General features: G+C 40.5%; 3 protein-coding genes across 3 annotated transcripts; 1 reads left to right on the forward strand and 2 right to left on the reverse strand.

The window, feature by feature from the left end:
* Positions 1-7,460: 7,460 nt before the first annotated feature.
* Positions 7,461-8,792, reverse strand: LOC111381994. The gene is made up of 2 exons (XM_023005850.1): positions 8,553-8,792; positions 7,461-8,486 (listed from the first exon to the last, which is right to left on the reverse strand). Exons 1-2 carry the CDS (start codon positions 8,790-8,792, stop codon positions 7,461-7,463), a joined length of 1,266 nt encoding a protein of 421 aa, XP_022861618.1.
* A 1,909-nt stretch (positions 8,793-10,701) lies between these two features.
* LOC111381991 (coiled-coil domain-containing protein 124) lies at positions 10,702-14,768 on the forward strand. Its single transcript, XM_023005846.1, has 3 exons — positions 10,702-11,384; positions 12,094-12,213; positions 14,428-14,768. The coding sequence occupies exons 1-3, from the start codon at positions 10,827-10,829 to the stop codon at positions 14,443-14,445; spliced, it is 696 nt and encodes a 231-aa protein (XP_022861614.1). The 5' UTR covers positions 10,702-10,826; the 3' UTR covers positions 14,446-14,768.
* A 1,161-nt stretch (positions 14,769-15,929) lies between these two features.
* On the reverse strand, positions 15,930-17,687 carry LOC111381996 (cytokinin riboside 5'-monophosphate phosphoribohydrolase LOG5-like). The gene is made up of 7 exons (XM_023005851.1): positions 17,498-17,687; positions 17,288-17,385; positions 17,162-17,192; positions 16,977-17,076; positions 16,813-16,883; positions 16,584-16,727; positions 15,930-16,449 (listed from the first exon to the last, which is right to left on the reverse strand). The coding sequence occupies exons 1-7, from the start codon at positions 17,615-17,617 to the stop codon at positions 16,306-16,308; spliced, it is 708 nt and encodes a 235-aa protein (XP_022861619.1). The 5' UTR covers positions 17,618-17,687; the 3' UTR covers positions 15,930-16,305.
* Between the last annotated feature and the right edge of the window lie 606 nt (positions 17,688-18,293).

Raw genomic sequence — 18,293 nt, forward strand, 5'->3', positions numbered from 1 at the left:
TTCTGTGAGGGCCAGGTATATCCAGATGTGTTGGAAGAGCATAGAAGGATGCTGGTGGGGCTCAGCCCCCTGTTCTCGACGATGAAGGAGATTGGGGAAGAGGTTATAGACCTGGCAAATATTAAAGGCGTCGAGGGTAGGGATGTCCCCTTATCTTTTGTGAAATAGCTTGACCTTGTGCTCGTTCTAAAGTGTTGTAATTTTGCAGGCATGTCATTTGATCCTTGAGCCCTCCGAAATTTTGTCAGCACGAGGGCTGATGCCCATCTACAGGGGCAGCCCCCGGTGAAGAAGAAAGGCAAGAAAAGACCTCGAGGCACCCCTGAGCGAAGTGTGAGGGGGCCTGGCGAACATCTCAATCTCATCCTCAAGTCTCGACCCCTTTGTAGCCGAGTTAAAGATCTCCAACTCGTAGGGTAGTTACTCCTCGGCCTCCTTCTGAGGTGGTCGACCTCGAGGATGATCCGATTCTGACCGGGGACTTTGAGCATTGCAACCTCGTTCATGATCTTGTGAACAAGTACAAGAAGGAGGTGAAGCTCGATGATGGAGTGAAGGTCCTCGAGCGTCTTATTGTAAAGGTAATCCTCGAACATTTGACTTCAGCTTTTAGTTTCGTCATCGAGATTAATACTTTAACATTTTCCTTTTCTTTTTCTTTTTTTTCAGATGTTGAGTGTAGCTCGAGGGCTTTCTCTTCAAGGGCTAGAGGAGGCCAAGAGGGCAGCTGCGGTGGAGACCTCCATGGCCTCCAAGGACAGGAGAATTCTTAACCTCAAGGCTCAGGTCGAGGTTTTATTGAAAGAGCGTGATGACGCGAGAAAGGAGGCTGCTAAGGCCGGGGATGACCTTGATGTGGCAAAGGATGAGGTCGAGGGTGCAAGGCTCGAGCTTGTCCAGAAGACGAAGGGTTTTGAGTGCAAGCTCGTGGATGTCAAGGAGAGGGCCTGGGAGGGGTTTAAAACCTCTTAGGACTGTGACAAGATAAAAGGGAAGTACGCGTCGGGGCGTACTTCCATGCTCTGAAAGAGGCCCAGGCCTTCCTCCATCTGAAGTTACCTAACGTCGCTCCGGATGACCTGAAGACAGTGCCTTCCATTGCTGATACCTTGGAGCTCTTGGGTTCTAAAGATGGGGGAGGATCGGGTGGAGACGATGAGGAGGGCCTTGAGGACGACGTTGAGATTGACATCAACAACCTCGACCCTCCTCTTGGCCATATTGGATGACTTCCCCACCCCGATCCTTTGTAATTTTTTGGTTTAATTTCGACAATGTAAATTGATCGAGGATTATGTATGTTTAGTTAATTTATTCGAACTATTTATCTCAACCCCTTGGACTCCATATAATCGAGCAAACAAATTCGAAACTTACTGCTCACGCGATATTGAAGTGTTTACTCGAGGATAGGGATTAAAAGGTGAGACGAACATTCTCGAGCACAAATAAAAAATATGATGTGTCATTCTCGAGGACCGTAAATCTCGAGCATAATTAACCTTAAAAAATGAGGCCGTTCTCGGGGACTGTAATCCCGAGCACAACTAAACTTTTAAAACTGAGTGACATTCTTGAGGACTGTAAACCTCGAGCACAATTAATCTTAAAAAATGAGGCCATTCTCGAGGACTGTAATCCCGAGCACAACTAGACTTTTAAAAAATGAATGACATTCTCGAGGACTGTAATCCTCGAGCACACTACTTTAAAAGTTGGGTTGTGATTTCCTCGAGGACTGTAATCTCGAGCACACTAGACTTTTAAAAAATGAATGACATTCTCGAGGACTGTAATCCTCGACCACACTACTTTAAAAGTTGGGTTGTGATTTCCTCTTCTATAATTTTTGTTTAATTTTTGAACAAGTTTTTTGATCGATGATTGTGTATTTTTTGCTGTTAATTTATTGCCTTTTAGTCACGAACTGCGAATTAGTCATCCCGACCCCTAGGACTTCAAACATCTCGAGCAAACAAACTGAAAAGTAACTACTCATGCGACGTCCTCGGGGGAATAACTCGAGCACATTAACTTTAAAGAAGGTGCTTGAGGACTCTATAGCTCGAGCACATTAATAAAGAGAAGTAACGTACTCATGCGACATTAACTTTAAAGAATGTATCGAGGACTCCACAACTCGAGTACATTAACTTAAAGAAAAGTAATGTACTCATGCGACATTAACTTTAAAGAATATACTCAAGAACTCCACAACTCGAGCACATTAACTTAAAGAGATACTCGAGGACTTCACACCTCGAGCATATTAACTTAAAAAGTAGTAATGTACTCATGGGACATCCTCGAGGGATTGATATATTCTCTAGGACTTCACACCTCGAGCACATTAACTTAAAAAGTAGTAATGTGCTCATGCGACGTCCTCAAGGGATTTGTCTAAAAGGATGGAGGACTTTTATACGTCTCCGGGCATTACTATAACGGTTTATGCTTTAGTATGTTGTATGGTGAAGGCTTTTTTGAGTGCTTGCGCGGGGTAAGGTTTTGGGTGCTTGCTCGGGAGAAGGCTGCTTTGGGTGCTTGCGCGAGGTAAGGCTTTGAGTGCTTGCGCAGGGCAAGACTTTGGGTGCTTGCGTGGGGCAAGGCTTTTGATAGTGGGATCAAATTTCAATGAATAACTAAATTCTTATTGTATTTTGAAAACAGATTTAGCTCGCAGGCCTGACAACTGAAAACGTGAACCTTGCCACGTAGGCTTGACAAACAAAAATAAGACTTGGCACGCAGGCCCGAGAATTGAAAACATGAACCTTAGCATGTAGGCCTGACTACTGGAAATTGATTACCTGTAATATATTTTTAAAATAAGACTTGGCACGCAGGCCCGAGAATTGAAAACATGAACCTTAACATGTAGGCCTGACTACTGGAAATTGATTACCTGTAATATATTTTTAAATTTTCGGAGTTCCATGGTCTTGGAAGTGATCTTTCTGATGTATCCCTTAAACTGTACACACCTCTTTGAAGCTGTCGTATGATTTCGAAGGGCCCTTCCCAAACTGGTCCTAGCTTGCCCGGAGCATGACCTGCTGCTTCGGCCCTTCTTAACACAAGTTCTCTGGCCCTGAATCTTCGTGTCCTCACTTTTTTATTGAAATACTTTGCTATTTTATCTTGGTAAGAGGCCATTCTTAAAGCTGCCTGATTGCGAACTTCTTCCAAGAGGTCGAGGTGTTCAATGGTGCGCCCTGCATCTTTGAGCTCAAGTCTTCTTTGGCTAGGCAACCTAACTTCAATAAGGAAGGTGGCTTCAATACCGAAAGGCAACATGAAGGGGGTTTCCCCTGTAGCGATTTGTGGGACGTTCTATATGTCCAAAGTATGGAGGGTAACTCGTCAGACCAGGAACCTCTTGCCTCTCCGATCCTTGTACAAAGGTCTTGTAATATAATCTGATTGGTTACTTCGGCCAAGGCCATTACTTTGAGGATGGGAAATCGACGTCAGATGATGATCGATTCCTAGGTTGGAACAGAAGTTTTTAAATTGTGCATTGTCAAGCTGCCTGCCATTACCAGTTATGAGGACTTTCAGTATCCCGAACCTGCATATGATGGATCTCCAAATGAAACCTCTCAACTTAGGCTCTGAAGTACTCTACAGCCACACCCACTTAGTGAAGTACTCTACAGCCACAGCCATAGCCACAGCCACAAACTTCAATTGCCCCCTGGTAATTGGAAAGGGACCAAGGATGTCAATTCCCCACTGCTCAAATGGGGCTGTGCAACTGATGCTAGTAAGGTCCTCTGCGGGATTGTGGATGGCATTGCTAAATCTTTGGCACTTGTCACATTTCTTGACATATTCCTGGGCGTCTTTTTTCATGGTTGGTCAATAATATCCATACCTTATGAGCTTGAAGGCTAATGCCCGAGCTCCTTGATGGTTCCCACATATTCCTTCATGAACTTCTTCTAGGGCCTATGATGATTCGGAAGGTCTAAGGCACCTAAGGTACGGAAGTGTGAGGCTCCTGCGAAATAAAACTTCTTCAATCATGTAATACCTCGGAGCTTTGGACCAGATGCTTCTTGCTGCTCGAAGATCTTCTGGAAGATTGTCATGTTTTATGAAGTAAACTATTGGGTCCATCCATGATGGCTCATTATCAATATCTATGATGCCTACGGTCTGATTAACGCTTGGCTCGATTACAATTCTAACATGGACTGTTCTGTCAAGCCCATCTATTCCCATGAACACCAATCTTGACAAGGCATCGGCCTTACAATTCTCAGCCTGGGTAATTTTCACAATTTCACAACTCCTGAACTTTCTCTGGAGATCATGTACTTTCAAGCAGTATAAGCTCATCTTCTCATCCTTCCTATCGAACGTCCCTTCAATTTATCCAACCACCAACTGGGAATCACTGTAAATTTTGATATTTTCTAGCTCGAGATTAATGGCGAGTTCCATGGCTATGATGACGGCCTCATACTCTGCTTCATTATTGGTTGCTTCAAATTCGAACCTGAGTGCACACTGAATGTTTATGAACACGTCCGGGCTTATGATTATGACCCCTGCACCCGAGCCTGAGGAGTTTGATGCTCCATCTATGAAAATTTGCCACATGCTTGTGGACGAGCTCAAGCTATCATCTGGCCCCCGAGGCCTTAGGGTGAGTTCTGCAATGAAGTCAGCTAAGGCCTGAGCTTTGATAGAAGGACGGGGCTTGAATTCTATGTCAAATTCTCCAAGTTCAATTGCCCACCTCAGTAGTCTTCCTGAAACGTCTGGTTTCTAAAGAATGTGTTTTAGAGGCTGATTGGTGAGCACTACAATAGAATGTGACTGAAAATATTGCCGGAGTTTTCGTGCTGCCACTATCAGTGCAAGGGCAAGTTGTTCTGCCAAAGTGTATCTTATTTCTGCATCAAGTAGTACTTTGCTTACGTAATAAATGGCTTGTTGGCCCATGTTAACCTCTTTCACCAAGACACCGCTCACTGCATTCTGAGATACAGCTAAGTACAAATACAGAGTATCTCCGAGCTCGGGTTTGGTAAGGATCGGAGGAGATTCCAATGTCTGCTTGAGCTCCTGAAAAGCCTTCTCGCACTCCTCATTCCATTCAAAACAATGATTACCCCTGAGGGCTTTGAGGAAGGGGAAACACCTGTCTACTGCTTGGGACATGAACCTGTTTAAGGCGGCTACCCTGCTTGTCAACTTTTGAACCCCTTTCTTGGTCCTTGGTGATTCCATTGCTGCCAGAGCTTGAATCTTGTCGGGGTTGGCCTCAATCCCCCGATGAGTGATCATAAAACTCAGAAACTTTCCTGAAGCTAAGTCGAATACACACTTCTCCGGGTTGAGCTTCATCTTATATTTTCGTAGGGTGACAAACACCTCCTCTAGGTCGGATATGTGTTCCTCCACCCTCTTACTCTTTACAACCATATCGTCCACATAGGCCTCGATATTCTTCCCTATCAGATCGGCGAAGACTTTGTTGATGAGCCTCTGATATGTCGCCCAAGCATTTTTCAATCCAAATGGCATTACGCTATAGCAATAGATGGCTGACTCAGCCATGAATGAGGTTTTCTCTTGGTCTTCTTTGACCATGAGGATTTGATGATACCCTGAGAATGCATCTAAGAAACTATACAATTTATGTCCGGATGTGCTATCCACCCGATTATCAATCCTTGGTAGCGGGTAGCTGTCCTTTGGGCACGCCTTATTAAGATCTGTGAAGTCAATGCAGACCCTCCATTTACCGCTGACCTTTTTCACTAGAACAACATTAGCGAGCCAATCGGGGTATTGGACTTCCCTTATGAACCCCGCTCCCAACAATTTGCCGACTTCTTCCTGAATGACAACAAGTCTTTCCAGCGCAAACTACCTCTTCCTTTGCTTAACAGGTCTGGCCCCTGGGCTGATATTGAGTTTATGGACAGCTAGGGGATGGATTTATTTCAATAGTTTGTACAAGTCTTTTTATTTTACTAATTACTACTATTGACATAACAGATGTCGTTTCTAGTCTATCTCTTTCTATTTCTTCTCTATTTATGGAAAGTTCAAAAATCATCATATAATAATCCAGAAATTGCAATAGAAAAGAAATAAGGGAGGTCCTGAACCCGATGGATCATTCCTTTTTCCGATATATGAAATAGGAGATTTCACTAAGTCGATTCTTAGGAAATGTCGAATCAAACCATTTGTCCTTATTTCAACAAAGGAAGCATGGGCTTCTTCGCCCACAACCGGCCCAAAACAAAAGGGAAGTACCTTTCCCTCTGGGCAAGGAAAATCATGATCGGGATAGAGAGAAGAACCTATGATTAGCTTTTCGGGAAATTTCCAAACGAACAATTTCAACGAAATCTTTCAATTTTTTATTTTACTATGTTCAACTCTATGTATTCCTCTAACAGAATGCATAAGTCGTTATAAGAAGTTCTAAAATACATATACATATAGTATACCAACGAATTACCCTATTTCCTCTATATGGAAGAAAGAAAATTAAGGAACCCGTAGATATTGGCAAAATAACAATTATTGTTAACCAAGGAAAATTATTCTATTCCAAAAATGGAAAGTTCGACACGATTGGGATTTTTTTTTGGAAATTGGATTAGAACCATATAAACCGATACCCAGAACTCCCATTAAAAGAAAAACAGAACCCCCCGCTGTGTACAAAATAAATTTGGTAGCTGAGTACAGACGTTTTTTTCCTCCCCACATTGATAGAAGTAGATAAACGGGAATTAATGCTAACTCCCACATGAGGAAAAAAAGTAAAAGGTCCCGACAAGAAAATAATCCTATTTGACCAAAATTCCTTTATTTATCATTTGTTTCCCTTCTTTTTTCTAAAACCTACCTTCCGTCTTCCTTGTACAATCATTTGATGATACTTCATCAGATTGCCCTTCTGGGTTTATCCCTGACATATCCTCCACCTTCCATGCAAAAACATCAATGTCTCGGGACAGATAATTGATGACTTCCTCCCGGAGGTTGGCCTTGAGGTTCCTACCAATAGTAACGACTTTTTCGTGCTCGAGCTCGACCACTTCCAACTCCTCAACGGGGGCCAATCTATCCCTTGGCTCGAGCTCGAGATCGAGATCTGCGAGTTGCATGACGTCAGCACTCGTGCCTCAGATGCTTGTAACATAGCACTATCTAGCCGCTGTTTGGTCTTCTCGAACTACTCCAATGCCATGACCTATGGAGAACTTCATGGCGAGGTGGAAAGTTGATACAATAGCCTAGATCTTGTTTAGTAGGGGTCTTCCCAGAATAATGTTGTAGGCCATCGGGGTATTAATCGCTTGGAATGGTGTGATCTCCGTCACTTGTGTACTACTAGTTCCTAATGTAAGCGGGAGCTCGACGATGCCTTCAAGGATAATGACTCCACCACCTAATCCTTGTAGGGGAGTTTTTACTACTTTGAGCTATTTGGGAGAGATTCCCATTTTGGTGAAAGCCTCTTGCGACAGTTTGTTAGCGGCACTCCCATTATCAACAAGAATCCTCCTTATTTCGAAGTTAGCCACAACCGCAGAAACGACCAAGGCATCGTCATGAAGATATGATATTCCTTCCAAATCTCTTGCACCAAAAGTGATATCTTTAACTTCATCACTAGATTCTCTTGGGGTATGAGCATGTTGGCGAGCATATTGCTTTCGCCCACTACTTGTGTCTCCGCTGGATGCTATGCCCCCAACAATAATATTAATGGTTTCAGCAGTGGGTTGAGCCTTGCTTCCAGCCCCAGGCTCTTTCCGATTGTCACGGTCATTCCTTGGCTGTTTATCATGACCAATGTAATTATTTAAAAATCCTCTTTTGATAAGGGCTTCAATTTCTCGCTGTACAGCATGACAATCTTCTGTAGTATGTCCATGATCCCGGTGAAATTCGCAATACTTGCTCCTATCTCTTGTGTCAGGGGGCGACTTCATCCTTGAAGGCAACTTTAATTCTTTCATATCCTTAACCTCCATCAAAATGTTTGTCTTAGAGGTGTTCAACCGAGTGAGAGGTGCTGATGGCGCCATGTTCCTGCGCTTATCCCAGGGAACCTCATGTCGGGGGACGGGATCATGTTGCCTCTTGTTCTCGATCTTTTCATGGGAAGGAACAGGTCTCCTTGGATTTAGTGTTTCCTCCATATTAATGTATTTTTTAGCTCGGGTGAGGAGCTTGGTCACTGTCTGCGGCAGGGTCTTTGATAAAGACATCTTGAAATCTTCACATCTTACGATGTAAGTGAGGGCGGAGACAGCTGCTGTGATATGGAGGTCGGGTATTTGAATTCTTTCCTTGTTAAATCTTGTCATAAATCCTCGTAGGATTTCGGTTGGTCCCTGGAGAAATTGCATTAGAGAGGCCGCGATCTTCCTGATTCGCTTACTACTTGCAAAGAAGGCTGAGAACTTATCAGCCAAATCTGAGAATGAGGCTATGGAGTTGGGCTCCAATGTTGAGAACCAATCCCTAGTAGCATTAGTCAGCGTTTGTGGAAAGGCTTTGCACATAACCTGATCCGGCGCAACTTGCAAGTTCATGATATCAGTGTATAAATTGAGATGGTTGATGGGGTCGGTCGTCCCATCATACTCTTTAATGCGAGGATATTTGAATTTGTCGGGCAAGGGATATGTCAATATCTCTGGCGTGAATGGAGTGTTGGGGGTGAAACCTGTTGGCCCCCGAGCATTACGTTGCAGGCCAGCTGTAATTCCTTCTTGAATGATCCGGGCAATTTCACCGGAATTCATGGCGACCGATCTCGAGCCCGAGGCCATATTATGAATACCCGAGGTTCCTACTAGCCATTTGCGGGGTTTGGTGGTCGTGCTCGAGCATAAGCCATAAAACTGCCATGCTCCGCCTGCACTGACGATGGATGTGAATTTCTTTGACTTAACAGTTGTATAAGCGTGGCCACCTGCTGACGGAACTCTTCAAAGGCTTCGGTTGTAATGACCGCTAGCAGAGGTGCGAGCACTCCCAAGGATTCTTCATCAGGAGCCAGTTGATCTTCGGCAGGATGAGGGATGGGAGCGGATGAGCTTGGGGGAGTAAGACCTGACCGTGTGTTAACCATGGCTTTTGGTAGCGTTTCCCACAGACGACGCCAATGCCAAAAATCGTACCTGCAGATTTTTCGAGCTTGATGATTCGAGTTGATCACGATCATAGTCTTTCGGTACCTGAAACAAAGACAACGAGGTGTGTTCTCGTCGCCCCTCCGATACTTAAGTCAGAAAGGGAATTATATGCGTGAGACTATAAGTTGGAGAACAATGAAAAAACGTACCTGAATGATGGTCCAAGGCTCCATATTTATAGAGGAAGGAAGTGTACTCCTAGTAGGATTGTACTGGTTGGATGTTTTTATCCAATGGAATCCTGTTTGTAAGGAATGTCCTACTCGTAGTGGAATTGTCAGATAAGTGGTGTAAGAGTTGATGTAGAGTTCTTAGGTGTTTAGGTGTTCGTTTATTAGGCACATAGGTCTAGAAGATCTATCAATGGAATATGTCTCGAGGACTTATTCTCGAAGACCATGGGGTGATATCAATACTCGTTTGAGTTTTCCTCGAGGACCAAGAATACCCGAGGATATATGGCAAAAAGGTGAGTGGAGCACGTATAAAGTCCTCGAGTATATCAATATTGGTATCATCATCTACTATGTATCTAAAACACGCGTATGGTATTGGTCAATATGCAAGAGAATTTCCATTGTGAGTTTGCGACATATCAGAAATTAAAACACATGTCAACACATTCTAATATCAAGGATTTCAAACCATGTATTCGAATTTTATAGATTTCACAAGTTGCGTAGTATTTAGACATGGAGACATATCACAAGAACAATGTATGACATTCAAACTCTAAAATCTATCACCAAACTTGCGTAATGTTTAGAATAATTTCGAGGTAATCTTTTTTTATTTTTTGCTTTTGTTTTCTTCTAATAATTCAACAAAAGTTTGTGTATATAAACAAATCCTCGTAATTTTTTCCATATGTACGAGTGAGATATAAATTAGACGAAAAACATATTCCAAATCTGAGACATTACTGTAAATATACTGATTAAGAGTGGGAATTATCTACTTCGAGATGTAGATTTTTTGTTGTAGATACGGTGATTTCTATGATCCCGTCGAGTGCAGCAATCATCCAATAAAGATATCCCCATGGCCAATCTATTAACTATGAAAGGTTCCCCAATAGGAAAAGGGTACTGTCAATCAACAGAAGCCTTTCTTCTTCTTCTTCTTCAGCCAAGTCATATTTTTGAATTGTTTTTCATTTTTAGAAAGAGGTGCTAAATGGGAGGCGTGAAGGATGGAGTATTAAAACGTTTCAGTTACAAGATAATTTTTTAATATTATTGATTTGATTTTCTTTTTTGGGTTCTATTATTGGAAGTTAATTTTTAATATATTTCATAATCAAGATAGTATTTTACGTTACCTAGTAAAACCTGAAATAATATTTTCAAATGATGTATTTACAAATTTTTCCGTTTAGTTGAACCCCCGAATGGGTCAACCCATATACCACCCTATTGGCACTGTTATCCTATCCATGCAAGCCATATTCGGCCAAACGGCCCCCAACTTATTTTGGGCTCATTGAATATGACAACCGGCCCATGTTCTTTCTTATCCCCGAATTATTCCATCTCCTTCTCGTTCGCCTGGATTTGGTTGGTCGGTGGCGGTTCACTTTTTGTACATAAACAGTTTTCGAAAGTAAATTCAATCGAATTACACAGAAAATAGCTTGTGAAGATGCCGAAAAAGATGGGAGTTAACAGCAAAGCGGAGGAAGCTAGGGCTCGGAGGAACGCCACTGAAGCCGAGCGCAAGGATCGCGAAAGCCGAGAGAAGGAAGATCAGTACTGGCGCGAAGCCGAAGGGGCTAAGTCGCGCGCCGCCAAGAAGCGCGAGGAGGAGGCCGAGAAGAAAGCTGAGCTCGCCGCTAAAAAGGCTGAGGCGCGCCGTTTGGCTGAACAGGAACAGAAGGAGCTCGAGAAGAACATGAAAAAGGTTGATAAAAAGGCGAACCGGGTGTCCATCCCCGTGCCGAAGGTGACGGAGGCCGAGCTGCAACTGCGGAGGGAGCAGGATCAGGCGGCTATGCAGAAGCGGATCGAGGAGGAGAAGCGCAAGCAGAGCCGGACCGCTGCCGAGGAAGAGTATGAAAGGATGGTGCTTGTCGCGAACACTAATCGCGATGACTCAATTATCGAGGCCAGGACGGTGGAAGATGCGATCGCACAGATGGCAGTTACGGATAATTTGCCCCCTGATAGGCACCCTGAGAGGCGGCTCAAGGCTTCTTTTAAGGTACAAATCCATTCTTCATTTCTCTGTTTTCCGATAAAAATTTTATTCCAATAGATTAGTTGGTATTTTGATATTATTTAAGAAGAATACATATGTTTTTAAAGATGAGTTTCTGAATTGACGGAAATTGTGAAAGACTTCGTAGAACTCTTCAGCAATTAATCTGCTAGAAATTCCGTTCAGAGAAGAACTCTTTTGTGAGGCGTGACAATAGGAATGTGATGAACTTCATCTGTTCCTCTGAAAATTGCTCTTACTGGAGAAGAGGGGAAGCTTTTTCTTTATATTTTCACCTCTCTCTGTTGCCCAGGGGCTTTACCTTCTTCATCTTCCCAATGAATGATGGCGTTTGGGAAAAGGGGGAAAAAATAAGAAAGTGGAAAGCAATTAATCAATAATTTATTTATGTCATAGGAAGGTGATTAATCTTAAATCATGTTGTAGGTATCTTTCATGATGGATACCTTCCATTTTGGCCTAAATTTCTTACTTTTCCATGCGTTAAAAGTTTTGAAAGTTTTCCTTCTTTGAAGCATTATTGGTCTTTGTGTTATAAATTTGTCTCGACATTTTGAGGACATTTTTGCTCAAATTTTTATATGTTGGAAAACCTTCACATGTTGAACGTGCATATAGTTTGCCTTTTAGCCCTTCAAGAGAACTTTTGCAATGATGCTTGACCTTGTTTGCTTAATATATATGTTTGTAGGCTTTTGAAGAAGCTGAGCTTCCAAGGTTGAAGGAAGAGAAGCCAGGTCTCACACACACGCAATACAAAGATTTGATTTGGAAGCTGTGGAAGAAATCTCCCGACAATCCACTTAACCAGGTAAAAACCTAGTTCTGTTTAATATGATAATGAACCTCTTATGAGTGGTTTAGTTCCACAACTATGACCTTTACATTTCATTGATAGAGTACTCATTGGCAGCCTAGTTTAGGCAAACCTAGTTTGACTTGAAACCCAGGTGGATTTTTTATTTTCAATTGAACCTAGATAAGAAGTGTAATATCAACCATGTAATTCCTCCACTGTCACTCCAAAATCCAAATATAATGAAAAGATAAATATATATGGAGTTTTTGTGGTGAACAGTTCTGGCTGCATAACCTAGTCTTGACAGATATACATGTTTAATGCAAATTGGTGGATTTAGTCTTGTCGCTTTGTCATAAAACAAAAGCAGAAATGAACCATACAGTACTTGGTAAAAGATGGATAAAAATTTCAGCTGTATTCGTGTACAGAAATGCAAAGATTACTCCTTTAGGATATATGATGGAAAATACTTCATACTATCGGTGTCAACAGTATGTATATTGGTTATTATATTTTGATTAGTTACCGGAGTTGCAGCGTGGCTATTGATCTTTGTCTGGTGTTCATGTTGAATCATAATGGGTGGCAGCTTTAGCTCTGTCTATCACTGAGTGTACTGTAGGGTCTCTGTCTCTTGTTTGATTGTTGCATTGCGGTGGACTGAGGCGCAAATAAAAACTGCAACTTGCGGTGCTCAAGATTATAAAATGCATAATAATTTTCCTTTGTTGTTTTCTGTTCCAATACAAAATTTCCTCCTCAACCACCATACTTGCTGGAGCATGACAGATTGCAACCAATGAGGTTTCTTGTGTGTTATTTTCCATGCCAAACTCAGTTCGCAAGTCTTCTTTTCCAGTGGGTTGACTTTTGAATGGGTTTTGGTGACTGGGTGCGGCAATATTCTGGTGCACTTTGTTTTTCTTCATGATTATCGTAAGAGGTCTTTTAGATGCATTGTGAAATGGAAGGTTTACATAGACCCTGTTTGGTGTAGCTAAAAATCAAATTTTTAGTAGATTTTGAAAAAAGTTGATGTATGGTTAAAATTTTAGGATGAATGAAATATGTGGTTAAAATTAATTGTTGGCTTTGACATTTTTATTCCCCACCAAAGGCATAATAATAAATCCATTAATGTAATATTCCTTTTTTTTTTTTTTTTTTTCTTTTTGTAATTATCCTTGGGCAATTTAGACATGATTATGATGTCACGATTTAATGTTTGACTTTATTTCTTCCCGTCTCTGCTCCCATAGTGTTAAAAAAAAGAAGAAAAAATGTGATTACTGCTTGGTTCATTACTGAATACTGGCAATATTTGGGCCATCCTGTTCTATGAATACATGCTTTGGCTGTTGACATAAACTGGTGAGGATCCATTGTTAATGTTGGATGGGGATTCTAAATGCTAATTATGGTGCAAGATTGTTGGTTTCACCAGTCATTTTTGCCCATCCTGGTGGGTCTATGTATTTTATAATACTTATTTGGATGCCCTAGAGGCAAGATTTCGAATGATAAAAACCATTCCAACATCTGAATCATCTGTTAACATATGCCGGTGATGAATGGTGAAGAAAATGAGAAGATTTTCCATGTTATATGAACTTGATTTAACTGTTAAGAACATTTTTTTCTTTCAGGAAGAAGAGGTTTTTATCTATCTGACATGCCAAGTTATATCATTGCATTACTTCACATGTTCTTGTAATGACGGAAGTATAATGGTTGACATAGCAAGTTAATAGAGAGATTTATTTTTTCTGCTCTACCATTCTTCTGGATAGTTTTTCATAGTGTCTGGGTACGAAATATTATACATCTGTGGAATCCTTACATTACGGACTCTGTTTTTCTTGTTCTTAAGTTGATCTTAGATGGTCTCTCTTTGCAGTCTTGGGGAATATTTTTTTCCAGCACGTGTAGAGTGCAAAATCTTCATTCTGAGATAATTTGTAAAAATCAGAAGTAATGTTATCTTTGTGTAGAAATGTAAAGAAGTTATTCCCATACGAATAGAGGTTTTTCCTTGCTTTTGTGTTGTTTAAAGGGGTAGTGCTAGTATCCTTTCTAAAACGCATTAATTGCAGTTAGATCTTTCGCGTGATTAGTTCATGTTTCTTTTTTGATCGTATTGGCCATTTTTGTGGAATATTCTTATTCGTAATATCCTATGATGGAGGTAGCTGGTAAGCAACTTATTTTAATTTGAATATGCAGGTTGCTGATAAGTCATGAGTGAATCCTGCTTCTGCGAAGTCTGGCAATCTCTCATTGGGGGATCAGTGGAAAGCATCTGCAGTTTCATATATCAGTGATGATTTCACGTTCCTTGAAACATCAATGTGCAGTGTCCATTTAGTCCTTATGCAGTCTATTTGAAGTAATACTTTTTATGTCAATAAGATCCTTGTGTTTTCCTGATACTCGTCATCTTTGTTAATGAACCTTGGGAGGTTTTCGCTGTTAGTAAACTATACATGTACTGAGATTAGAAATGGTGGTTTGCTCTTCAATTTTAGACAGTATTTGAATAAAATTGTGCACTCATTTTTTGCAAATTTCGTGGAAATGAACTAGTGAAATTTGATGACATCCTGCAAGTGGCTTCAATTATATAAAATATATGAGTCATTTACAAGAAGAAAAGGATTAAAATGGCAGCCCAGGAGCCAGGATTGGACTGATAAAAGTTTATGCTAGGGGTAGTATATATATTACAAAAAATCCACATTTTTTCATGCTCTAAATCATTTTATTTTTTCAGGCCCTAAATTGCCTCTGTATCCTGTCATTTCTTAAATAGACGGGCATTTGTGTAGAGTGAGATATTTCAAGATTACCTCATCATTGTCTTCAATGACTAATAGGCTAAGTGCCCTTCAAGACTTGTATGATACCATTGATGATTTGATTTTATTGCCTCACATTCAACGAATCATTTCACAATAATGCCAAGAGAAATGGATTTTTAATGAAATCTCGATCGGATTTATCAAGCTATTTTTCTATCGCATACAAAAGCAAATTGTACGATAGCTTGTTTGTCTGTTCTCAACAGGAGGTAGAAAAAGGCTGTAGAAAAAGGCTGAGGGAAGATGACCCAAAAGTCCCTAAAAGACTGTCAAAAACAAACACGATGTTCACACCTTGGAGAAGGAACACGAAACTCGTACATGACGTGGATTAAGGAGCAATCTCAGACAGAGTGGATGCAGGATGATCTTAGGTATCCAAGCTGGTGCACGCGAAGAAAGTTTCATGTGAAGGCAAAGGCACAGAATCAAATGGATTTAACAACGTGGGTGGGGATTTTCTTTCACTCCTCTCTAATAAAGATGTTCGAGTGATCTGCTTATGAGTCACTTGAAACAGATGGGACTCAAACTATTTGATATTTTCGAGAAAAATCAAGAATGTTTGATTGGAAAAGCTAATTTACATAAAACGTGCCTACAACTTTCACTTGAACTTCAAAGCTTGTGCTCTTCTTGATGAATATCATCAGTCTTGCACTATTTCTCCACAAGGGAGTAGACCTTAAGAAGCCGAATTATCACTGAACCACCCATAAGGTGATGGCTCGTACAAGATGGTAGATATTGTCACTTGGGTCCGATGTTACAAGCTAAACCTCGTTAACAGATGTGAAATATTGGTTTCATTTTTCTCTCTTAAGTTGCATTGTAGAAGAATGATGACGAGGTTAAATTCAAGAATTCTAAAGATAAAATGATCTTGTTTGATTGGTGGTTCCTTAAACACTGGCTCAAGATTCAAAAACATTGAAAAAGGAAGACTACAAATTAGTCAAGTAATGCATGCATGCTGGTATATACTGAATAAAGCTGATGCCATGCCCACTAGTTTGTTGTATTCCTTTTGTTCCTTCCTACAGCATCTGACACTAAAATACTAACATATTCAAAGTCAGATCACATACGCAAATTTTATATTCACTTTCCAAAAAATACAAGAAGAAACTACTATAATCTAATCCCATCTGGCCTCTTCTTGTTTAAGTGGTACATACCATTATGGTATAGGTCAGTAATTAGTAAACCACACCCAAAAGTAGTGACTGAGAATGCCCATTCTTCATAGAGCAACTCCTATTTTAGTCTGCTGCAAGGCTTTAAAACCCACTTGATTTGGTGGCGGTGGAGATGGTGGTGGTGGTGTTGCTGATGGCTGCTCCCACTTTAAATTGACAACCACTTCATCTTGCACTGCCACGTACTCCTATATTGAGTAAAATAATACAGAAATCAGCACTACCCACAAAAAGGTTTATTTATTGCGTCCAGATGGTAAAGTGTGAAGATTATTTCTTTAAAGATCAAGATATTGTCTTTGCTATTTATGTGAAAATACACCTCCAGTTTCTGAACGAGCTCTTTGGCATTGGGGGCAGAGACAAAGATGTGACGCTGAGAAGGCTTTATGAACCCATCATCCACTGCTTTGTCAATGAAGTTGAGGAGGTAGTCGTAGTACCCATCAACATTCAGTAAACCCACCTGCAAATATACATGAATTCTATCAGACTTCACTTGAAATCATCTCATGTTTCGAAGGAGAAAAAAGGGTTTCATTGAGTTTCACAGGCTTGTCGTGGATGCCCAGCTGCGCCCATGTTATAACCTCTAGCAACTCCTCTAGAGTACCATATCCACCTGTTTAAAACCCATTAAACCAAGAGAAATCGTGAACCCTTTAAGCTTGAGAATCTTAAAAACTAAAAAATATATTCATGCAAGCATTTAAACCTGGTAATGCTATGAAACAATCAGAATGGCGAGCCATTTCAGCCTTCCTTTGGTGCATATTAGCCACCATTCTCACCTCCCCAATAGTCTCCCCAGTTTTCTGCAAAAGCCAACATAGACTTGACACTGGTGAAAAACGAAATCTTTACAAACTTACGGTCAGCATTTACAAACTCATATGGTACCTCTTTTCCCACGAGCGGTCTTGGTATGATTCTGTGATGAAGTAAAACCAGGTTCAGAAAACAAAAGGATAGATGCAAATATAGGATTTTCATGTAATAACAAGTCGCTAAAACTTATAGAAATACCCAAGAACATGTCCTCCTCCATTATGAACGGCTTGAGAAACCAAGCCCATTAAACCAATACTACCTCCCCCATAAACCAGATCCAGCTTTCTTGCCACCTTCATGCAAAAATACAGAAGTTGCCTCAAAAAACAGAAGAAACAAACATAAATTTTACGAGTGCCAAAAGAAAATGCAGTGAAAGAATCAAGAGTGGCAAGTTTCCGGTACCAGTTCTTCCCCCAATTCAATTGCTGCCTCTTTATAGCACTCTCTCTTACCAGAACTACTCCCACAGAAAACACAAACCCGGTTGAATTTTGATTTCACAAAGTTTTCTTCCATATTCATGGTTTGAAGCAGTTCTTTTCTGTTTGTGATTTTGAGTAGTAACAAAAAGGACGTTAGGATAAGAAATACCACATGTGGTGTAGCACCTAAACTCAGCAGCCATATATAGAGTCCTGGAAATAATAATAAAAACAAAAAAGCGATTCCTTAAAAATAAAAAAATAAAAAATAAACATTCTTTCTGGGTTTAATAAAATTGAATGATGGTTGCTTTTGTATGTGGGGGAGAGGCAGGACTTGGGTGTCGTGCTTTCAAACCCGGTGCTTCCACGTGGCACTGCATGAATTACAAATTTTAAATTTTCTTTTACCAAAAAATCATGGGATTTGAATTATTGACCTAATGATTTTTCTAGTGATATTTTAACATTTGTTTGGCTCATTTTAATAAAAAATATTTGAAAATATTCAACTTCATTTCTTTTCCTCATATTTTTAAAAAATTAGAAGTACTATTCACCNCTCATTTTAATAAAAAATATTTGAAAATATTCAACTTCATTTCTTTTCCTCATATTTTTAAAAAATTAGAAGTACTATTCACCTTTCGTTTTTATTTATTTATAATTTAAACTATTTATAGAATCACAATTCACAAGACATAAAACACTTGTTTGGAAGGTGTTTAAATTATAAACACTTTCGATTGGCATCTGTACGGGGCAAATTCGTCTTG

The sequence above is a fragment of the Olea europaea genome, unplaced genomic scaffold (genome assembly GCF_002742605.1).
Source record: "Olea europaea var. sylvestris unplaced genomic scaffold, O_europaea_v1 scaffold2414, whole genome shotgun sequence".
Classification (NCBI taxonomy): Eukaryota; Viridiplantae; Streptophyta; class Magnoliopsida; order Lamiales; family Oleaceae; genus Olea; species Olea europaea.

Bases quoted from the DNA above. Each gene is read 5' to 3' on its own strand.
- LOC111381994 (XM_023005850.1), bottom strand. From the start codon at position 8,792: ATGAATTCCGGTGAAATTGCCCGGATCATTCAAGAAGGAATTACAGCT. The intron at 8,487-8,552 runs GTTATGTGCAAA...TCAACATTGGAG, and splicing joins TGCAAGTTGCGCCGGATCAG to CCCAACTCCATAGCCTCATT.
- LOC111381991 (XM_023005846.1), top strand. From the start codon at position 10,827: ATGCCGAAAAAGATGGGAGTTAACAGCAAAGCGGAGGAAGCTAGGGCT. The intron at 11,385-12,093 runs GTACAAATCCAT...ATATGTTTGTAG, and splicing joins GGCTCAAGGCTTCTTTTAAG to GCTTTTGAAGAAGCTGAGCT.
- LOC111381996 (XM_023005851.1), bottom strand. From the start codon at position 17,617: ATGAATATGGAAGAAAACTTTGTGAAATCAAAATTCAACCGGGTTTGT. The intron at 17,386-17,497 runs GTACCGGAAACT...TTTTGCATGAAG, and splicing joins TTGAATTGGGGGAAGAACTG to GTGGCAAGAAAGCTGGATCT. The intron at 16,884-16,976 runs GTTTAAATGCTT...GGTTTTAAACAG, and splicing joins TTGTTTCATAGCATTACCAG to GTGGATATGGTACTCTAGAG.